We start from the raw sequence: 19,373 nt of genomic DNA, 5'->3' as shown, positions 1-19,373 counted from the left end.
AGAGCAGGAGTAGGCTGGGTGTGGTGGCTCACACCTGTAATCCCAGCGCTTTAGGAGGCCGAGGTGGGAGAATCACTTGAGCCCAGGAGTTCAAGAGCAGCCTGGGCAACGTTGCAAGGTCTTTTAACTACTGAAAACACAAAAATTAGCTGGGCACACCTGTAATCCTGGCTCCTCAGGAGGCTGAGGTGGGAGAATCTCTTGAGCCTGGGAGGTCCAGGCTGAAGTAAGCCAAGATTGCACCGCTGCACTCCAGCCTGGGCAACAGAGCAAGACCCTGTTTCAAAAAAAAAAAACAGAGAGAGATCAGGTAGCCGGGCACAGTGGCTCATGCCTGTAATCCCAGCACTTTGGGAGGCTGAGGCTGGCAGATCAGCTGAGGTCAGGAGTTTGAGACCAGGCTGGCTAACATGGTGAAACCCCCTCTCTACTAAAAATATAAAAATTAGCTGGGCATGGTGGCAGGGACCTGTAATCCCAGCTACTCGGGAGGTTGAGGCAAGAGAATTGCTTGAACCTGGGTGGGCGGAGGTTGCAATAAGCTGAGATCGCGCCACTGCATTGCAGCCTGGGTGACGAGGGAAACTCTGTCTAAAAAAAACAAACAAATAAAAAAGCAGGTGTGTGGCCTGCTGCTGCATTGTGTCTCCATGTAAGTGGCTGTGTGTCCAGAGTTAGTGTCCCCACAAGAGTGTCTGTGTCTGACACTTGTCCTAGCTGTATGTGTGCCCTCTAAGCAGGTAATGAGTGTCATTGTTCCCGGGTATGGGTCCAGCAGTGGCCCCAAGTGGCCTGATAGTCCCCCTGGACCCCCTTCCAGGGAGCCATTTGTGCAGGCCAAGCTGCGGCCCGAGGACGGCCTGTACCTCATTCACTGGAGCACCAGCCACCCCTACCGCCTGATCCTCACAGTGGCCCAGCGTAGCCAGGTGAGCCCAGGGCCGGGGGCTGGGGCTGGGGCTGGATACGTTCCCTGCCTGGTCCCCTGCTTACTGCTCCCACCTCTGCCACCTCCCGCCAGGCACCAGACGGCATGCAGAGCTTGCGGCTCCGGAAGTTCCCCATTGAGCAGCAGGACGGGGCCTTCGTGCTGGAGGGCTGGGGCCGGTCCTTCCCCAGCGTTCGGGAACTTGGGGCTGCCTTGCAGGGCTGCTTGCTGAGGGCTGGGGACGACTGCTTCTCTCTGCGTCGCTGTTGCCTGCCCCAACCAGGAGGTATGACAATAGGGGGACCTCTGGGTGGGATGTGGCATCTCTCCCCCAGGCCCGCCCTCCATGACTTGACGCCTGCCCCCAGAAACCTCCAATCTCATCATCATGCGGGGGGCTCGGGCCAGCACCAGGACACTCAACCTCAGCCAGCTCAGCTTCCACCGGGTTGACCAGAAGGAGATCACCCAGGTGGGTGCAGGGAAGGGGCCCGGGGCAAGGGCAGGGCCCCTGGGGATGTGGGTGCTGGGGGCCTTGGGAGATCAGCTGCTAACTTTCACCATGGCGGTATCTGTGCCACATGATCCCGCAGCTGTCCCACTTGGGCCAGGGCACGAGGACCAACGTGTATGAGGGCCGCCTGCGAGTGGAGGGCAGCAGGGACCCTGAGGAGGGCAAGATGGATGACGAGGACCCCCTCGTGCCTGGCAGGGAGCATGGGCAGGAGCTACGAGTGGTGCTCAAAGTGCTGGACCCTAGTCACCATGACATCGCCCTGGTGAGTGGGCAGAGCCAGGCCTGGGAGTGTGTCTGTGGAGGAGGTGGCCGGAGGAGGTGGGATGGGAGGGGTGTGTCCATGGAGGAGGTGGGATGGGAGGGGTCAGCTTTGCAGCCACCTGACCTGCCCGGTCCCCACAGGCCTTCTACGAGACAGCCAGCCTCATGAGCCAGGTCTCCCACGCACACCTGGCCTTCGTGCATGGCGTCTGTGTGCGCGGCCCTGAAAGTGAGTGGGTCCTGCCATACCCATCCCCCTTTGGCAGGCCACCCCTGACTTATACCCGCTCCCTGATCTGTACCCCAGCCCTCGACCTACACGCCAACCAATGCCTATTTCTCGACTCTCGCCTGTACTCTTATCCCAGGCTACACCTTGACCTTCGACCTAGACCCCAACGCCTAACAATATTCCAGCCCATAACTTACATCCCAACACCTCGACCCTCACCTGCCCTTAGTCTCAACCCCCACCCTGATTCCCAACTACATTCCCATTTCCATCAACCTCCCAAACAATCTCTACAGTCCAGCCCCCATCTGCCCCTGGCCCCATCGGCACTATGGCCTCAGGCAGACTCCGGCACTGATGCGTGCTGATCCTCCTAGACCTCAGCCCCTGCACATCCAACCCTGCCTAACCCCACCTCTTCCTTTCCTCTGCAGGTAGCTCAGAACTCCTTGTGTAGGCTAGGTGTGGTGGCTAACACCTATCCTAGCACTTTGGGAGGCAGAGGTGGGAGGACAGCTTACACCCAGGAGTTCAAGACCAGCCTGGGTAACATGGCCAGACCCTATCTTTACAAAAAATTTAAAAATCAGGGCCAGGCATGGTGACCTGTGCCTGGAGTCTAGCTACTTGAGAGGCTGAAATGGGAGGATCACTTGAGCCCAGGAGTTCAAGGCTGCAGTGAGCCATGATTGTACCACTGCACTCCAGCCTGGGCAACAGGGCGAGACTCTGTCTCAAAAAAAATGATAAATAAATAACTAATAAAGCCCTTGTACAGAACAACCCTAGACCCACCCATCCCTCAACCCCGCTGTGTGTGTGTGCATCTCCCCCACTTTCCCCTGGACCCTGGCCGACACCCTGATCCACATCCCTCTGACTACTCTGGTACCCAAACATCACTTATACCCCAACCTCAAGCCCCTAGCCTCTGCTTATCCATGCCCATCGCCCCCATCCCTAGTTGCTTACTTTGTAGGCTCACCCTTATCTCTTTTTTTGTGAGACTAGGGTCTCCCTCTGTTGCCCAGGCTGCAATGCAGTGGTACCATCATGGCTCACTGAAGCCTCGACCTCCCGGGCTCAAGTGATCCTTCCGCCTCAGCCTCTTGAGCACCTGGGATGACAGGTGTGTGCTATCACACCCGGCTGATTTTTAAAAATTTTTTGTAGAGATGGGGTCTCACTATGTTGCTTAGGCTGGTCTCAAACTCCTGGGCTCAAGGGATCTTCCCGCCTTAGCCTCCCAAAGTGACGGGATTGCAGGCATGAGCCACTATACCCTGCCACCTTTATCTCTTTTTAATTTTTTTGAGACGGAGTCTCACTCTGTCACCCAGGCTGGAGTACAGTGGCGTGATCTCGGCTCACTGCAACCTCCGCCTCCCGGGTTCGAGCAATTCTCCTGCCTCAGCCTCCCGAATAGCTGGGATTACAGGCATGTGCCACCATGCTCAGCTAATTTTTTTTTTCTTTTTTTTTTTGAGATGGAGTCTTACTGTATCGCCCAGGCTGGAGTGCAGTGGCGTGATCTCGGCTTACTGCAAGCTCCATCTCCCGCCATTCTTCTGCCTCAGCCTCCCAAGTAGCTGAGACTACCGGCGCCCATCACCATGCCTGGCTAATTCTTTTGTCTTTTTAGTAGCGATGGGGTTTCACCGTAATTTTTTTGTATTTTTAGTAGAGTTGGGGTTTCACCATATTGACCAGGCTGGTCTCGAACTCCTGAACTTGTGATCCACCCGCCTCAGCCTCCCAAAGTGCTGGGATTACAGGCGTGAGCCACTGTGCCTGGCTGTATTTTTTTTTTTTTTTAGTAGTGATGGAGTTTCATCATGTTGGGCAGGCTGCCCTTGAACTCCTGACCTCAGGTGATCCACCCGCCTCAGCCTCCCAAAGTGCTGGGATTACAGGCGTGAACCACTACGCCCAGCCCACCTTTCTCTCTTGAACTTCAAGTTCTTCCATGCCCCACCCCACCTGGACCCCAATGCCCTCATCCACCGCTGCCTCTGCTGCATTCCGCATTTCTTCTCTCCCCAAACTCACTTTCAACCCAGACCAAACTCCACCCACACCTCTGCCCTGACACCTCCCCAGCCACATGCCAAGTCCCTCCCTGGCGTCTCCCCCCATTCCCTGCCATCCAGAGGGCAGAAGCAGGCAGGTCGCCCCAGAGCAGCTGTGTCTTTACAGATATCATGGTGACAGAGTATGTGGAGCACGGACCCCTGGATGTGTGGCTGCGGAGGGAGCGGGGCCATGTGCCCATGGCTTGGAAGATGGTGGTGGCCCAGCAACTGGCCAGCGCCCTCAGCTACCTGGTGTGTGGCCTGTGTGTGGGGCCTGGGTCAGTCAGGGAGGGCCAGGAGCCCAAGAGTTTGAGACCAGCCTGGGCAACAGGGCAAGACCCCATCTTTTTTTTTTTTTTTTTTAGATGGAGTTTCGCCCTGTCACCCAGGCCGGAGTGCAATGGCATAATCTCGGCTCACTGCAACCTTCGCCTCCCAGGTTCAAATGATTCTCCCGCCTCAGCCTCCCGAGTAGCTGGGATTATAGGCTCCTGCCATCACGCCCAGCTAATTTTTGTATTTTTAGTAGAGATGGGGTTTCACCATGTTGGTCAGGCTGGTCTCGAACTTCTGACCTCGTGATCCACCCGCCTCAGCCTCCCAAAGTGCTGGGATTCCAGGCGTGAGCCACCACGCCCAGCTGGCCCCATCTTTAAAAAATAAACAAATAGCCAGGCGTGGTGACTCATACCTGTAATCCCAGCAGTTTGGGAGGCCAAGGTGGGTGGATCACCTGAGGTCAGGAGTTTGAGACCAGCCTGGCCAATATGGCGAAACCTTGCCTCTACTAAAAATACAAAAAAAATTAGCCAATGTGGTAACTTGCACCTGTAGGCCCAGGTACTCAGGAAGTTGAGGTGGGAAGATCGCCTGAGCTCAGGAATTTGAGGCCATAGTAAGCTATGATCACACCACTGTACCACAGCCTGGGCAGCAGCACAGCTAGACCCCATCTCTACCAAAAATTTAAGAATTAGCCAGGCCGTGGTGATGTGCACCTGTAATTCTAGCTACTTGGAAGGCTTGAGCCCAGGAGTTTGAAGCTGCAGTGAGCTATGTTCGTGCCACTATACTCCAACCTGAGACAGAGTGAGACCCTGTCTCAAAAAAAAAAAAAGAAAAAATAACCCCCCAAAAAACAAAACAGAAAGAAACCCAGTGATGGTCACAGTTGTCCTTTTCACATTGGCTGTCCCTATGGGGACCAGGTTTGGGGTTGGCATCTGTGCCCCTCCTGAGTGGCCACACCCCCTCTCCTGCCCACCTCAGGAGAACAAGAACCTGGTTCATGGTAATGTGTGTGGCCGGAACATCCTGCTGGCCCGACTGGGGCTGGCAGAGGGCACCAGCCCCTTCATCAAGCTGAGTGATCCCGGCGTGGGCCTGGGCGCCCTCTCCAGGGAGGGTGAGTACCCGAGGGGACCTGAGCACAGTCGGGGGCTTCCCCTGCGCCTTTCACCCTTGGTGACCTCTGACCTTGGCCTCCCAGAGCGGGTGGAGAGGATCCCCTGGATGGCCCCCGAATGCCTAACAGGTGGGCCCAACAGCCTAAGCACCGCCATGGACAAGTGGGGGTTTGGCGCCACCCTCTTGGAGATCTGCTTTGACGGAGAGGCCCCTCTGCAGAACCGCAGCCCCTCCGAGGTATGTCTAGGAGACCCTTGGGCCCTCCCCGCAGTGGGGGCCCCTCCAAGAAATCCAGAGGACAGAATCAGAGCTCAAAGCTGCCTCCCCTCTGGCCTCGTGACTTCAAGTCTCTCTGGGCTACCAGCAGGTGGGCCACTCACTGGGGCTTAATGTAGTCCCAGCCTTTTTAGGTCCTTGTGGAAGTCCCTTGTGCTTGGCACACAGAAGGCAAGTAAGAGACTTGATTTCAGTTTTAGGCAGAGTGACCAGGGCAGCGATGGGAGATGCCCAGGCTGCAGAGTGGGGCAGAGGGGCTGAGGATGTGCTTACTGAGGAGGTTTGTGAGTGTGGTGTTTTTATTTTGAGATGAAGTTCCACTCTTGTTGCCCAGGCTGGAATGCAATGGCGTGATCTCAGCTCACTGCAACCTCCGCCTCCTGGGTTCAAGCGATTCTCCTGCCTCAGCCTCCCGAGTAGGGGGGATTACAGGCGCATGCCACCACACCCGGCTAATTTTTGTATTTTTTGTAGAGATGGGGTTTCATCATATTCAGGCTGGTCTCAAACTCCTGACATCAGGTGATCCGCCCGCCTTGGCCTCCCAAAGTGCTGGGATTACAGGCATGAGCCACAGTGCCTGGCCCCAGAAGAGGTTTTATCTAAGTGTAGAATTATGCCAATGAGCCTGGCTAGGAAGGGCAGCTCAGGCAGAGCGCATGGCCTGTGCAAAGGCTGAGGCTTCAGTGTATTGAGGAGCTGTGGTCTACAGGAGGGGCGGGAGGGGACCTCGGGGCAGAAGGCTGACTGTGACACTCCAGTTCTGCATAATCACTGGACCTGGGTCCCAGTCCTGGCTCTGCGGCTGTGAGCACGTCCTCCCACTTTGTGGAGCCTCAGTTGCCTCATCTGTATAATGGGACTGATAAGAGCGGGCACCTGGCGGTCCACTCCGGGGACTTGACTCTGCCTCTTGGGGAAGGGGTAGGGGTGAGGGGAGGATGTTGACTCCTCCGGGTCCCTTTCCCAACAGAAGGAGCATTTCTACCAAAGGCAGCACCGGCTGCCCGAGCCCTCCTGCCCAGAGCTGGCCACACTCACCAGCCAGTGTCTGACCTATGAGCCAACCCAGAGGCCATCATTCCGCACCATCCTGCGTGACCTCACCCGGCTGCAGCCCCACAGTGAGCTCCGTCCCAGTGCTGGGACCCTGGGGAAGTGGGACAGGGCTGGGATCCCTGCTGTATGCCTACAGCGCACGAGAGGTCTCTGCACAGTGGTTCAGGGTGTGTGCCAATTTCTTGCAGTGGCATTCATAAGCATGCCCTGCCTGGCTGCCCTGAGCTCTCATTAATGTATTTATTTATTTATTTGCGACGGAATCTTGCTCTGTCGCCCAGCCTGGAGCGCAGTGACGTGATCTTGGCTCACTGCAACCTCCACCTCCCAGGTTCAAGCAATCCTCCCACCTCAGCCTCCCAAGTAGCTGGGATTACAAGCATGTGCCACCATGCGTGGCTCATTTTTGTATTTTTAGTAGAAGTGGGGTTTTGCCATGTTGGCCAGGCTGGTCTCAAACTCTAGATCTCAAATGATCTATCTGCTTCAGCCTCCCAAATTGCTGGGATTACAGGCGTGAGCCACTGCGCCTGGCCTCCTTAATGTTTTGTCTGGGGAGAGACACAGCTTCTTTGGATTAGAGAATTAGACCGTTGCAGTTTTTTTTTTCTTTTTAAAAAATTTTTGTATTGTTTTCTTAAAAAAATTAATATGCTCTTTTTTTTTTTTTTTTTTTTTTGAGACGGAGTCTCACTCTGTCGCCAGGCTGGAGTGCAGTGGTGCAATCTTGGCTCACTGCAACCTCTGTCTCCCAGGTTCAAGTAATTCTCCTGCCTCAGCCTCCCGGGTAGCTGGGACTACAGGCGCCCACCACCACGCCGGGCTAATTTTTGTATTTTTAGTAGAGACGAGAATTCACCATGTTGGCCAGGATGGTCTCAATCTCTTGACCTTGTGATCCACCCGCCTCGGCCTCCCAAAGTGCTGGGATTACAGGTGTGAGCCACTGCGCCTGACCTATTTTCTTTTTCTTTTTTTTTTTTTTTTTGAGATGGAGTTTTGCTCTTGTTGCACAGGCTGGAGTGCAATGGCGCGATCTCGGCCCACTGCAACCTCCGCCTCCTGGGTTCGAGCAATTCTCCTGCCTCAGCCTCCCGAGTAGCTGGGATTACAGGCGTCCACCACCACACCCAGCTAATTTTTGTATTTTTAGTAGAGACGGGGTTTCACTATGTTGGCTAGGCTGGTCTCAAACTCCTGACCTCAGGTGATCCACCCTCCTCAGCCTCCCAAAGTGCTGGGATTACAGGCCTGAGCCACCACGACCGTCCTAATATGCCATTTTCAACTGATCATATCACATTTTTCTTTCCCTTTTTTGTTTTAAAGACTAGGTCTTGCTGTGTTGCCCAGGCAGGAGTGTAGTGGCTATTCACAGGCACGATCATGGCTCACTGCAGCCCGAGACTCCTGGGCTCTAGGGATCCTCCTGCCTTGGCCTCCCAAAGTGCTGGGATTATAGGTGTGAGCCACCACGCCTGGCCAGTTTTTCTCTTTTCTCTATGAAATATCTGTGCCCTCTACCCAATTTCAGAACTTCCAGATGTCAGGTTTTTCTGTTTTTTCTTTTTCTTTCTTTTTTTTTTTTTTTTTTTTTTTAAGAGACAGTCTCTCTCTGTGGCTCAGACTCACTGCAGCCTCAAACCTCCTGGGTTCAAATGATCTCCTGCCTTAGCCTCCTAAGTAGCTGGGACCACGGGCATGCGCCACCACACCTGGCTAATTTTTTTTTTTTTTAACTTTTTTGTAGAGAGGGGGTTTCACCATGTTGTCCAGGCTGGTCTTGAACTCCTGGGCTCAAGTGATCCTCCCGCCTCGGCCTCCCAAACAGGTGTCAGTTTTGATGCAGCCAACTCTGCATCATTTTGTACAATAAGCGGACTCTTTCAGCTGTTGCAGGAAAAAGTTTTCTTACCTCTGGAATCGGATCCTGGGGTAGCTGTGGCTGGCTTTGTGACTCCCAAGTGTGGGCCTGCTGGGGAAAGGATCGGGGTCAGGCCTTTACCCACCGCAGCTCTTCCAGATCTTGCTGACGTCTTGACTGTGAACCCGGACTCACCAGCCTCAGACCCTACGGTTTTCCACAAGCGCTATTTGAAAAAGATCCGAGATCTGGGCGAGGTGAGGGAGGGGCCTGGGCTGCTAAAAGGCCCACCTGGTCGGGGAGGAGTTTGGAGGTTGAGGATAAATTCCTACCTAATGTGATTCTCAGGAGATGTGGGTGGGACCCTCTGCTTTGAGAGAGGCCTAGATGCCAAGGAGTCTTAATAGCGCGGAGTAGGCGGGGCCTGGGGCATTCCGAAAGGATCTGCCCGGAGGAGTGGCCCGGGAAATCGGGGGTTGGGGAGTGGTGCAGGGATTGGGGAGGTGGAGCTGACCCTCGTGCGCGCCCGACCAGGGTCACTTCGGCAAGGTCAGCTTGTACTGCTACGATCCGACCAACGACGGCACTGGCGAGATGGTGGCGGTGAAAGCCCTCAAGGCAGACTGCGCTCCCCAGCACCGCTCCGGCTGGAAGCAGGAGATTGACATTCTGCGCACGCTGTATCACGAGCACATCGTCAAGTACAAGGGCTGCTGCGAGGACCAAGGTGGGCGGGACCCGGCGAGTCCTAGAGACTCGAGGGGGCGTGGTTATAGCGGTGGCGTGGCCTTGTGGGCGGGGCCAGTCTGGCCTAGCCAATTAGAGACTCTCAACCCCAGGCTGCAGTCCGCGGTTCTTGGCACCTGGGTGAGCGTGGCTGGGCGAGCGTGGCTGGGCTGCCTCCTTCCCATCTGGGGGGTGCTACCTGCTGGGGCCAGGATGGACGGGAGCCACCAGCAGCTCCCTCAAGTGAGAATGGGGTTCTGGATGGGTCCATCCCACCTAAGGACTGGGTCTAGTGTGCGCGGGTCTTGGCCTTCCCTCCCGACCTTGGAGGGGCTCTGCTGGGCTCAGGGTAGGCGGTCCCCGGCCCGCCCTCTATCGTCCCCCACCGGGGCCGCCCCTCTCCGCGGCAGGCGAGAAGTCTCTGCAGCTGGTCATGGAGTACGTGCCCCTGGGCAGCCTCCGAGACTACCTGCCCCGGCACAGCGTCGGGCTGGCCCAGCTGCTGCTCTTCGCCCAGCAGATCTGCGAGGTTGGTCGGCCCCGCCCCTGCTTCCGGAGCTTGCCCCTTCCTCTTCAGCTTGGGCTGGCCTGAGCGATCCGGTGCATGGCCTGAGCGATCCGGTGCAGTCTGCTCTCACGCTCCGCCTCTGCTCATTTGCCCAGGCTCTCTTGTCCTTGCACTGACCTCCGAATTGTTCGGCTCGCTTGGCCACACCCCCTCCTCCCAAGGGACCACGCACAGCGGGCTCGGCCCCTCCCAACGCGCCCTCCTGCCCAGCTTTGCTCGTCTAGCCCCGTCCCTGCATTCTGGCTCAGCCTCCTTTTGCTTGGTGCCACGTGCCATCCGGCCCTCTCCAGCGGCCGGGTAGCCACCGGCCTGACCTGACTGTCCCCCAGCCCTCCTGGCTGCTCAGGTCCTGCCGCCTCCCCCGGCCGAACCCTGCCCCACTGAAACTCACGAGCCCTGCCCCGCCCCCAGGGCATGGCCTATCTGCACGCGCAGCACTACATCCACCGAGACTTAGCCGCGCGCAACGTGCTGCTGGACAACGACAGGCTGGTCAAGATCGGGGACTTTGGCCTAGCCAAGGCCGTGCCCGAAGGCCACGAGTACTACCGCGTGCGCGAGGATGGGGACAGCCCTGTGTTCTGGTGACCAGGCGGGGTGCAGTCTGAGGGGGTGCTGGGGTCACTTGGAACAGGCGGGGTGGAGTAGACGGATGCTGGGTATCTTGACAGGGCATGATCCCAGTGAAGCGCGGCGGTGCCTAGCCGTGCGGGGGTGGGGCCTATGGAGGCAAGGGGCGGTGTATGGAGTGCGGCTTGGCCTGGTGGGCGTTAACCCGGCCTAGCCAATGAGCACATCACCCCGCTCAGGCTGCGCTCTTAAGGGTGGGTCCCAGCTGAGCCCAGAGGGTCCTTCAGTCTCCGGTGAGGGCTTCAGCCTGGTCTGATCCCCAAACCCTCAGTGCAGCACCCCCGAGGCCTGAGTGCCCCCCTCCCCCTAGGTATGCCCCAGAGTGCCTGAAGGAGTATAAGTTCTACTATGCGTCCGATGTCTGGTCCTTCGGGGTGACCCTGTATGAGCTGCTGACGCACTGCGACTCCAACCAGAGTCCCCCCACGGTGAGAGCCAGGCTCGCAGCCCCACCGGGAGTTTGCTAGAGCAATTAGAAAGGCATAGGCCGGGCCGGGCGCGGTGGTTTATGCCTGTAATCCCAGCACTTTGGGAGGCCGAGGCGGGCGGATCACGAGGTCAGGAGATCGAGACCAACCTGGCTAACACGGTGAAACCCGTCTTTACTAAAAATACAAAAAAAATTAGCTGGGCGTGGTGGCGGGCGCCTGTAGTCCCAGCTACTCGGGAGACTGAGGCAGGAGAATGGCGTGAACCCGGGAGGCGGAGCTTGCAGTGAGCCGAGATCTCCCCACTGCACTCCAGCTGGGTGACAGAGCGAGAGTCCGTCTCAAAAAGAAAGAAAGAAAGGCATAGGCCGGGCGCGGTGGCTCACGCCTGTAATCCCAGCACTTTGGGAGGCCGAGGCGGGCAGATGACGAGGTCAGGAGATCGAGACCAGCCAGGCCAACATGGTGAAACCCCGTCTCTACTAAAAATACAAAAATTAGCCGGGCGTGGTGGCAGGTGCCTGTAATCCCAGCTACTCAGGCGGTTGAGGCAGGGAGAATTGCTTTAACCTGGTAGGCGGAGGTTGCAGTGAGCCGAGATCATGCCGCTGCACTCCAGCCTGGGTGAAAGAGCGAGAGACTGTCTCAAAAAAAAATTCTGGACGGTAAGAACAATTTGCTGTGAGGCTTAATAATAACGGCAAACACCTGACTCAGGCTTACTCTATGAATATTAGTTTAACGTTCACAGTAATCCCAGGTGGTAGATGTTATTACCCTATTTTACGGATGAGAAAACTGAGGCCCAGAGAAGTGAACTCAAATTCAAAGTCACACAGCTGAGAAGTGTAAGAGGTGGGATTAGAACCCATGCAGTCAATTTCATGAAGTTGCAGAGTGATTTCTTTTTTTTCTTTTTTGAGACGGAGTTTCACACTTGTAGCCTAGGCTGGAGTGCAATGGCACAATCTCGGCTCACAGCAACCTCCGCATCCCAGGTTCAAACGATCCTCCTGCCTCAGCATCCCAAGTAGCTGGGATTACAGGTGCCCGCCATCATGCCCAGCTAATTTTTGTATTTTTAGTAGAGATGGGGTTTCACCATGTTGTCCAGGCTGGTCTCGAACTCCTGACCTCAGGTGATCCAGCCGCCTCAGCCTCCCAAAGTGCTGGGATTACAGGCATGAGCCACCGTGCCTGCCTTTCATTGCCTCTTGAAAAGAGCTTGTCTTGTTTATACTGTAGAAATTCCTTGAGCTCATAGGCGTTGCTCAGGGTCAGATGACAGTTCTGAGACTCACCGAGTTGCTGGAACGAGGGGAGAGGCTGCCACGGCCCGACAAATGTCCCTGTGAGGTGAGACTTCCTTTGTCTTTCCCTGACCCCAATATCCTGCTGTGGAGAGGGCAGCCCCCACCAGCCCTGGTTTTTCCTTCTAGGTCTATCATTTCATGAAGAACTGCTGGGAGACAGAGGCGTCCTTCCGCCCAACCTTCGAGAACCTCATACCCATCCTGAAGACAGTCCATGAGAAGTACCAAGGCCAGGCCCCTTCAGTGTTCAGCGTGTGCTGAGGCACAATGGCAGCCCTGCCTGGGAGGATTGGACCAGGCAGTGGCTGCAGAGGGAGCCTCCTGCTCCCTGCCCCAGGATGAAACCAAGAGGGGGATGTCAGCCTCACCCACACTGTGTGCCTTACTCCTGTCTGGAGACCCCACCTCTGTGAACTTACTTTTCTTCCATGACCTTGAGCCTAACCATGATCTTGAGGGACCCAACATTTGTAGGGGCACTAATCCGGCCCTTAAATCCCCCAGCTTTCAAACTTGAGACCCACCATCTCCACCATCTGGTAATAAATTCCTGTTTTCTCTGCTGGAGCCTGTGATTTTTGGAGCCCTCTTTCAGAAAGGTGGGTTAGCTGGGAGTCTGGTCTCCTGTGGACAGCAGCTAGCATGAGACACCGCAGAGGTAGCTGGATTCAACTGTTTAACTTTTTTTTTTTTTTTTTTTTTGAGACAGAGTCTCGCTCTGTCGCCCAGGCTGGAGTGCAGTGGCGTGATCTAGGCTCACTGCAAGCTCCGTCTCCTGAGTTCACACCATTCTCCTGCCTCAGCCTCCCGAGTATCTGGGACTACAGGCGACCGCCACCATGCCTGGCTAATTTTTTGTATTTTTAGTAGAGTTGAGGTTTCACCTTATTGGCCAGGCTGGTCTTGAACTCCTGACCTCAGGTAATCCACCTGCCTCCGCCTCCCAAAGTGCTGGGATTACAGGTGTGAGCCATTGCGCCTGGCCAATAACTACTTGTTGAATGTACAAAGTATTTGGTCGGGGCGGTCACACGCCACATAGGTTAGACTGCCAGTTTCACCCTTTCACATTTGTGTGACCTCAGACAAATGGCTTCACCTCTCTGGGACTTAGTCCTCCATTATGGGAGCTTCACACTTGCTATCTCATAGGACTCATGTAAAGAGCTCATGAGGTGGTGTCTGTGAAATGCTTAGCAGAAAGACATGCAAACAAGTGCTTAATAAATATACAATATTGGCCGGGCATGGCGGCTCACACCTGTAATCCCAGCACTTTGGGAGGCCACAAGGATCACAAGGTCAGGAGATCGAGACCATCCTGGCTAACACGGTGAAACCCCGTCTCTACTAAAAATACAAAAAATTAGCCGGGCGTGGTGGCAGGTGCCTGTAGTCCCAGCTACTCGGGAGGCTGAGGCAGGAGAATGGCGTGAACCCGGGAGGCGGAGCTTGCAGTGAGCCGAGATTGCGCCACTGCACTCCAGCCTGGGCGACTGAGCAAGACTCCGTCTCAAAAAAAAATAATAAAATAAACAAATAATAAAATAAATATTATTGTTGGCTGGATGCAGTGGCTCATTGCCTGTAACCCCAGTGCTTTGGGAGGCTGAGGCAGGAGGATCCCTTGAGTCCAGGAGTTCGAGATCAGCCTGGGCAACATAGGGAGACCCTGTCCGTATTATTTTTTATTTATTTATTTATTTATTTATTTTTGAGACAGTTTCACTGTTGTTCTCCAGGCTGGAGTGCAATCGTGCTGTCTCGGCTCACTGCAACCTCCGCCTCCTGGGTTCAAGCGATTCTCCTGCTTCAGCCTCCTGAATAGCTGGGATTACAGGCACACGCCACCATACCTGGCTAATTTTGTATTTTTAGTAGAGACGGGGTTTCACCTTGTTGGTCAGGCTGCTCTCAAACTCCTGACCTCAGGTGATCTGCCCGCCTCGGCCTCCCAAAGTGTTGGGATTACAGGCATGAGCCACTACACCTGGCCTATATTATTTTTAAATAAAAATTTAAAAAATGAAGTTGGCTGGGTACAGTGGCTCACGCCTGTAATCCCAGCACAGCATTTTGAAAGGCCGAGGCAGGCGGATCAATTGAGGTCAGGAGTTTGAGACCAGCCTGCCCAACATGGCAAAACCCTTCTCTACTAAAAATACAAAAATTAGCTGGGCATTGTGGCAGGCGCCTGTAATCCCAGCTACTTGGGAGGCTGAGGCAGGAGAATCACTTGAACCCAGAAGGCGGAGGTTGTCATGAGCCAAGATCAAGCCATTGCACTCCAGCCTGGGTGACAAGAACAAAACTCTGTCTCAAAAAAAAATAATAAAGACACATGCACACGTATGTTTATTGCGGCACTATTCACAATAGCAAAGACTTGGAACCAACCCAAATGTCCATCAATGATAGACTGGATTAAGCAAATGTGGCACATATACACCATGGAATACTATGCAGCCATAAAAAATGATGAGTTCATGTCCTTTGCAAGGACACGGATGAAGCTGGAAACCATCATTCTCAGCAAACTATCACAAGGACAGAAAACCAAACACCGCATGTTCTCATTCATAGGTGGGAACTGCACAATGGGAACACTTGGACACAGGGCGGGGAACAACACACACCCACACTGGGGCCTGTTGTGGAGTAGGGACCCGCGGGAGGGATAGCATTAGGAGAAATACCTAATGTAAATGACGAGTTAATGGGTGCCGCAAACCAGCATGGCACATGTATACCTATGTAACTAACCACATCGTGCACATGTACCCTAGAACTTAAAAAAAAAAAAAAAGGAGTCTGAAACCATGAATAATTTTGGTTATTTACAAATTTGTTCTTGTTGAGGAAAAAAATAAAATTAAGATTTGAGAGGAAAAAAATACAAAAATTAGCCAGGTGTGGTGGCACACACCTGTAATCTCAGCTACTCTAGAGGCTGAGGCAAGAGAATTGCTTGAACTGGAAGGCAGAGTGCATTGAGCTGAGATTGCACGACTGCACTCCAGCCTGGGCAATAGAGCAAGACTGTCTGAAAAAAGAAAAGAAAAAAAGTATTATTGTTATTCTGGTGTTTGGCAAAGCGTTTCTACTTAGCCTGTGTGACTTGAGATGGTGAGATAGATTATGAGTCAGACACATTTGTAAGGCAGTTAAATATCCCCAAAAGGACTTCTTTTGTGGGGGTGGGGACTGGGTCTCACTCTGTCACCCACACTGGAGTGTAGTGGTGCTATTACAGCTCAGGGTAACCTTGACCTCCCGGGCTCAAGTGATCCTCCCACCTCAGCCTCTGTAGGAGCTGGGACTATAGGCTCCTGCCACGTCACCTGGCTAATTTTTTTTTTTTTTTTTTTTTTTTTTTTTGTAGAAGGAGTCTCACTGTCACCCAGGCTGGAGTGCAATGGTACAGTCTTGGCTCAGTGCAACCTCCACCTCCAGAGTTCAAGCGATTCTCCTGCTTCAGCCTCTCTAGTAGCTGGGATTACAGGTGCCCGCCACCACGCCCGGCTAATTTTTGTATTTTTAGTAGAGACAGGGTTTCACCATGTTGTCCAGGCTGGTCTCGAACTCCTGACCTCAGGTGACCCACCCACATCAGCCTCCAAAAGTGCTGGGATTACAGGTGTGAGCCACCACGCCTGGCCATCTGGCTAATTTTAAAATTTTTTGTAGACACAGCGTCTTACTCTGCTGCCCAGCCTGGTCTCAAACTCCTGAGCTCAAGTGGTCCTCCCACCTTAGCATCTTGAGTAGTAGGATAACAGCTCAATTTGTTTAGAACAGTTTTAGGTTTACAGCAAAGTTGAGTGGAAAATAGAGTTCTCCTATGTCCCCTCCCTCCCCCCTACCCCCAAACACAACTTCCCTTGCTGTCTACATCCTGTACCACAGTGATACATTTGTTAGAATCTATGAACCTCGGTGACTCATGCCTGTAATCCCAGCATTTTGGGAGGTCAGGAGTTCGAGACCAGCCTGGGCAACATGGTGAAACCCCATCTCTACTAAAAATACAAAAACTAGCCAGGCGTGGTGGCTCACGCCTGTAATCCCAGCACTTTGGGAGTCCGAGCCGGGTGGATCACGAGGTCAGAAGATCGAGACCATCCTGGCTAACATGGTGAAACCCCGTCTCTACTAAAAATACAAAAAATTTGCCAGGGGTGGTGGCGGGCCCCTGTAGTCCCAGCTACTCGGGAGGCTGAGGCAGGAGAATCGCTTGAACCCGGGAGGTGGAGCTTGCGGTGAGCCAAGATCACGCCATTGCACTCCAGCCTGGGCGACAGAGCGAGACTCCGTCTCAAAAAAAAAAAAAAACTAGCCAGGCAAGGCATGGTGGCAGGCACCTGTACTCCCAGCTACTCAGGAGGCTGAGGCAAGAGAATTGCTTGAACCCAGGAGGTGGTGTTGGAGGTTGCAGTGAGCCAGGATCGTGCCACTGCACTCCAGCCTAGGTGACAGAGCAAGACTCCGTCTGAAACAAAAAAAAATCTCTGAACCTCCGCTGACATATCATTTTCTCCTGAAGTCTGTACTTTACATGAGGGTTCACTCTTGCTGTTGTACGTTCTGTGGGGTTGGACAAACGTATAAAGCATGAACCCACCAATACAGTATCACATGGAGTAGTTTCACTGCGCTAAAAGTCATTCATGCACTGCCTATTCATCCCTCTCTTCTCACTAACCCCTGGCAACCGCTGATCTGTTATTTACTGTCCCCATAGTTTTGAGACAGAGTCTTGCTCTGTCATCCAGGCTGGAGTGCAGTGGCGCAATCTCTGCTCACTACAACCTCCGCCTCCCACACTCAAGCTAATTTCTGTATTTTTTGTAGAGGTGAAGTTTCGCCATGTTACCCAGGTTGGTGAAGTCCCGGGCTTAAATGATCCCCCTACCTCAGCCTCCCAAAGTGCTGGGCTTTCAGGTATGGGCCACCACACCCACCCAATAGATCATTTATTTTTAGTTCTGAATAAAAAATAATAATAAAAATACAGGGCCGGGCACAGTGGCTCACGCCTGTAATCCCAGCACTTTGGGAGGCCAAGGCAGGCGGATCACCTGAGGTCAGGAGTTCGAGACCAACATGGCCAACATGGCAAAACCCCGTCTCTACTAAAAATACAAAAATTAGCTGGGTGTGGTGGCGTGCGCCTGTAATCCCAGCTACTTGGGAGGCTGAGGCAGGAGAATCAATCACTTGAACCCAGGAGGCGGAGGTTGCAGTGAGCCAAGATTGCGCCATTGCACTCCAGCCTGAGCAACAAGAGTGAAACTCCATCTCAAAAATAAAAATAAAAATAAAAATAAAAATAAATAAAAATACGAACAAGGTCCCCAATTGCATTTGCTCGAGGCCAGTTTTCTTAAGTCTCTTTTGGTCTGTGGGTTCCTCTTTCTGTCTTTTGCCCCCTTGCAACATATTTGCGGATGAAACCAGGTTGTTTGTCTTGTTGACTTTTTTTTTTTTTTGAGATGGAGCCTTGCTCTGTCACCCAGGCAGGAGTGCAGTGGCACGATGTCGGCTCACTGCAACCTCTGCCTCCCAGGTCCAAGCGATTCTCCTGCCTCAGCCTGCTGAGTAGTGAGGATTACAGGCGTGGGGCCAGTACGCCTGGATAATTTTTGTATTTTTAGTAGAGATGGGGTTTCGCCATGTTGGCCAGGCTGATCTCGAACTCCTAACCTCAGGTGATCCACTCGCCTCAGCCTCCCAAAGTGCTAGAATTACAGTCATGAGCCACTGTGCCTGTCATGTTTTTTTCTTTTTCTGCATTGCTATTAACAATTTTGGCTGGGGCCGGGCGCAGTAGCTCATGCCTGTAATCCCAGCTCTTTGGGAGGCCAAGGCGGGTGAATCACCTGAGGTCAGGAGTTCAAGACCAGCCTGGCCAACATGGTGAAACCCCGTCTCTACTAAAAATACAAAAATTAGCTGGGTGTGGTGGCAGACGCCTGTTATCTCAGCTACTTGGGTGGCTGAGGCAGGAGAATCACTTGAACCTGGGAGGTAGAGGTTGTAGTGAGCCGAGATCGCGCCACCGCACTCCAGCCTGGGCGACAGAGCAAGACTTCATCTCAAAAAAAAAAAAGAAAAAATTGTTTCCTCATAATCGTAAAGCTGTTATACTCACTGCAGGCACAGCTAGTACATTTTGCTCAACCCCACAGGCTCCGTCCCCCTTACGAGGTATTTATTTATTTATTTATTTATTTTTATTTTTGCGACAGAGTCTCGCTCTGTCATCCTGGCTGGAGTGCAGTGGCACGATCTCGGCTCACTGCAACCTCCGCCTCCAGGGCTCAGTCGGTTCTTGTGCCTCAGTCTTCCAAGTAGCTGTGAGTAGGGGCATGTGCCACCACGTCCGGTGAATTTTTTGTATTTTTAGTAGCCGTGTTGACCAGGCTTTTACTAGCTATTTATAATATGCTTGACTCACTCACAGAAATGAAATACTGTCAGCATCAATAGTTAGCAGCTCTTTCAAAATACATTTTATTGCCTCTATAAGAAACCTTAACTATTCTATTAGTCCAGTAATTCCAAATGGTCTTATTATTTCTTGGGTTCTGTTTGTTTGTTTGTTTTTGAAACGTTGTTTGCCCAAGCTGGAGTGCAATGGTGTGACCCTGGCTCACTGCAAATTCCTCCAAGGTTCAAGTGATTCTCCTGCCTCAGCCTCCCGAGCAGCTGGGATTACAGGCACGAGCCACCATGTCTGGCTAATTTTTTGTATTTTTAGTAGAGACTGGGTTTGCTCATGTTAGCCAGGCTGGTCTCCAACTCCTGACCTCAGGTGATCCATCCGCTTCAGCCTCCCAAAGTCCTGGGATTATAGGCATGAGCCACCGCACCTGGCTGGTCTTATTATTTCTATACATAATATATGATCTTTTGGCTGGGCGCGGTAGCGCACGCCTGTAATCACAGCACTTTGGGAGGCCGAGGTAGGTGGATCACCTGAGGTCAGCATATTGAGACCAGCTTGGCCAACATGGCAAAACCCCGTTTCTACTAAAAATACAAAAATTAGGTGTGGTGGCACACGCCTGTAATCTCAGCTACTTGGGAGGC

The 19,373-nt window shown here is 53.4% G+C and overlaps 1 protein-coding gene across 11 annotated transcripts in view; it reads left to right on the top strand.

The window, feature by feature from the left end:
• The window catches only part of TYK2 (tyrosine kinase 2), a 30,282-nt gene extending 17,434 nt beyond the window's left edge, over window positions 1-12,848 (top strand). For 3 of the 11 annotated variants that reach the window (XM_054539645.2, XM_054539646.2, XM_054539650.2), the window contains 16 exons: window positions 821-929; window positions 1,022-1,214; window positions 1,297-1,400; window positions 1,522-1,707; window positions 1,848-1,935; window positions 4,135-4,262; window positions 5,280-5,415; window positions 5,500-5,654; window positions 6,667-6,817; window positions 8,767-8,873; window positions 9,151-9,343; window positions 9,753-9,871; window positions 10,322-10,494; window positions 10,851-10,968; window positions 12,214-12,324; window positions 12,408-12,848. In XM_054539645.2, the coding sequence (XP_054395620.1) occupies window positions 821-929; window positions 1,022-1,214; window positions 1,297-1,400; window positions 1,522-1,707; window positions 1,848-1,935; window positions 4,135-4,262; window positions 5,280-5,415; window positions 5,500-5,654; window positions 6,667-6,817; window positions 8,767-8,873; window positions 9,151-9,343; window positions 9,753-9,871; window positions 10,322-10,494; window positions 10,851-10,968; window positions 12,214-12,324; window positions 12,408-12,542 (2,206 nt within the window). In that variant the 3' untranslated portion in view covers window positions 12,543-12,848. Of the gene's footprint in view, window positions 1-820; window positions 930-1,021; window positions 1,215-1,296; window positions 1,401-1,521; window positions 1,708-1,847; window positions 1,936-4,134; window positions 4,263-5,279; window positions 5,416-5,499; window positions 5,655-6,666; window positions 6,818-8,766; window positions 8,874-9,150; window positions 9,344-9,752; window positions 9,872-10,321; window positions 10,495-10,850; window positions 10,969-12,213; window positions 12,330-12,407 lie in introns of those variants that run through there. The other 8 variants (XM_024237709.3, XM_054539647.2, XR_008516395.2 and 5 more) reach the window with 7 other exon arrangements.
• Window positions 12,849-19,373: the final 6,525 nt, after the last annotated feature.

This window comes from Pongo abelii, chromosome 20 (assembly GCF_028885655.2).
Source record: "Pongo abelii isolate AG06213 chromosome 20, NHGRI_mPonAbe1-v2.0_pri, whole genome shotgun sequence".
NCBI classification, from domain to species: Eukaryota; Metazoa; Chordata; class Mammalia; order Primates; family Hominidae; genus Pongo; species Pongo abelii.
Note: the sequence above shows the minus strand (reverse complement) of the source record. Positions and strands in the feature narration are given on the sequence as shown.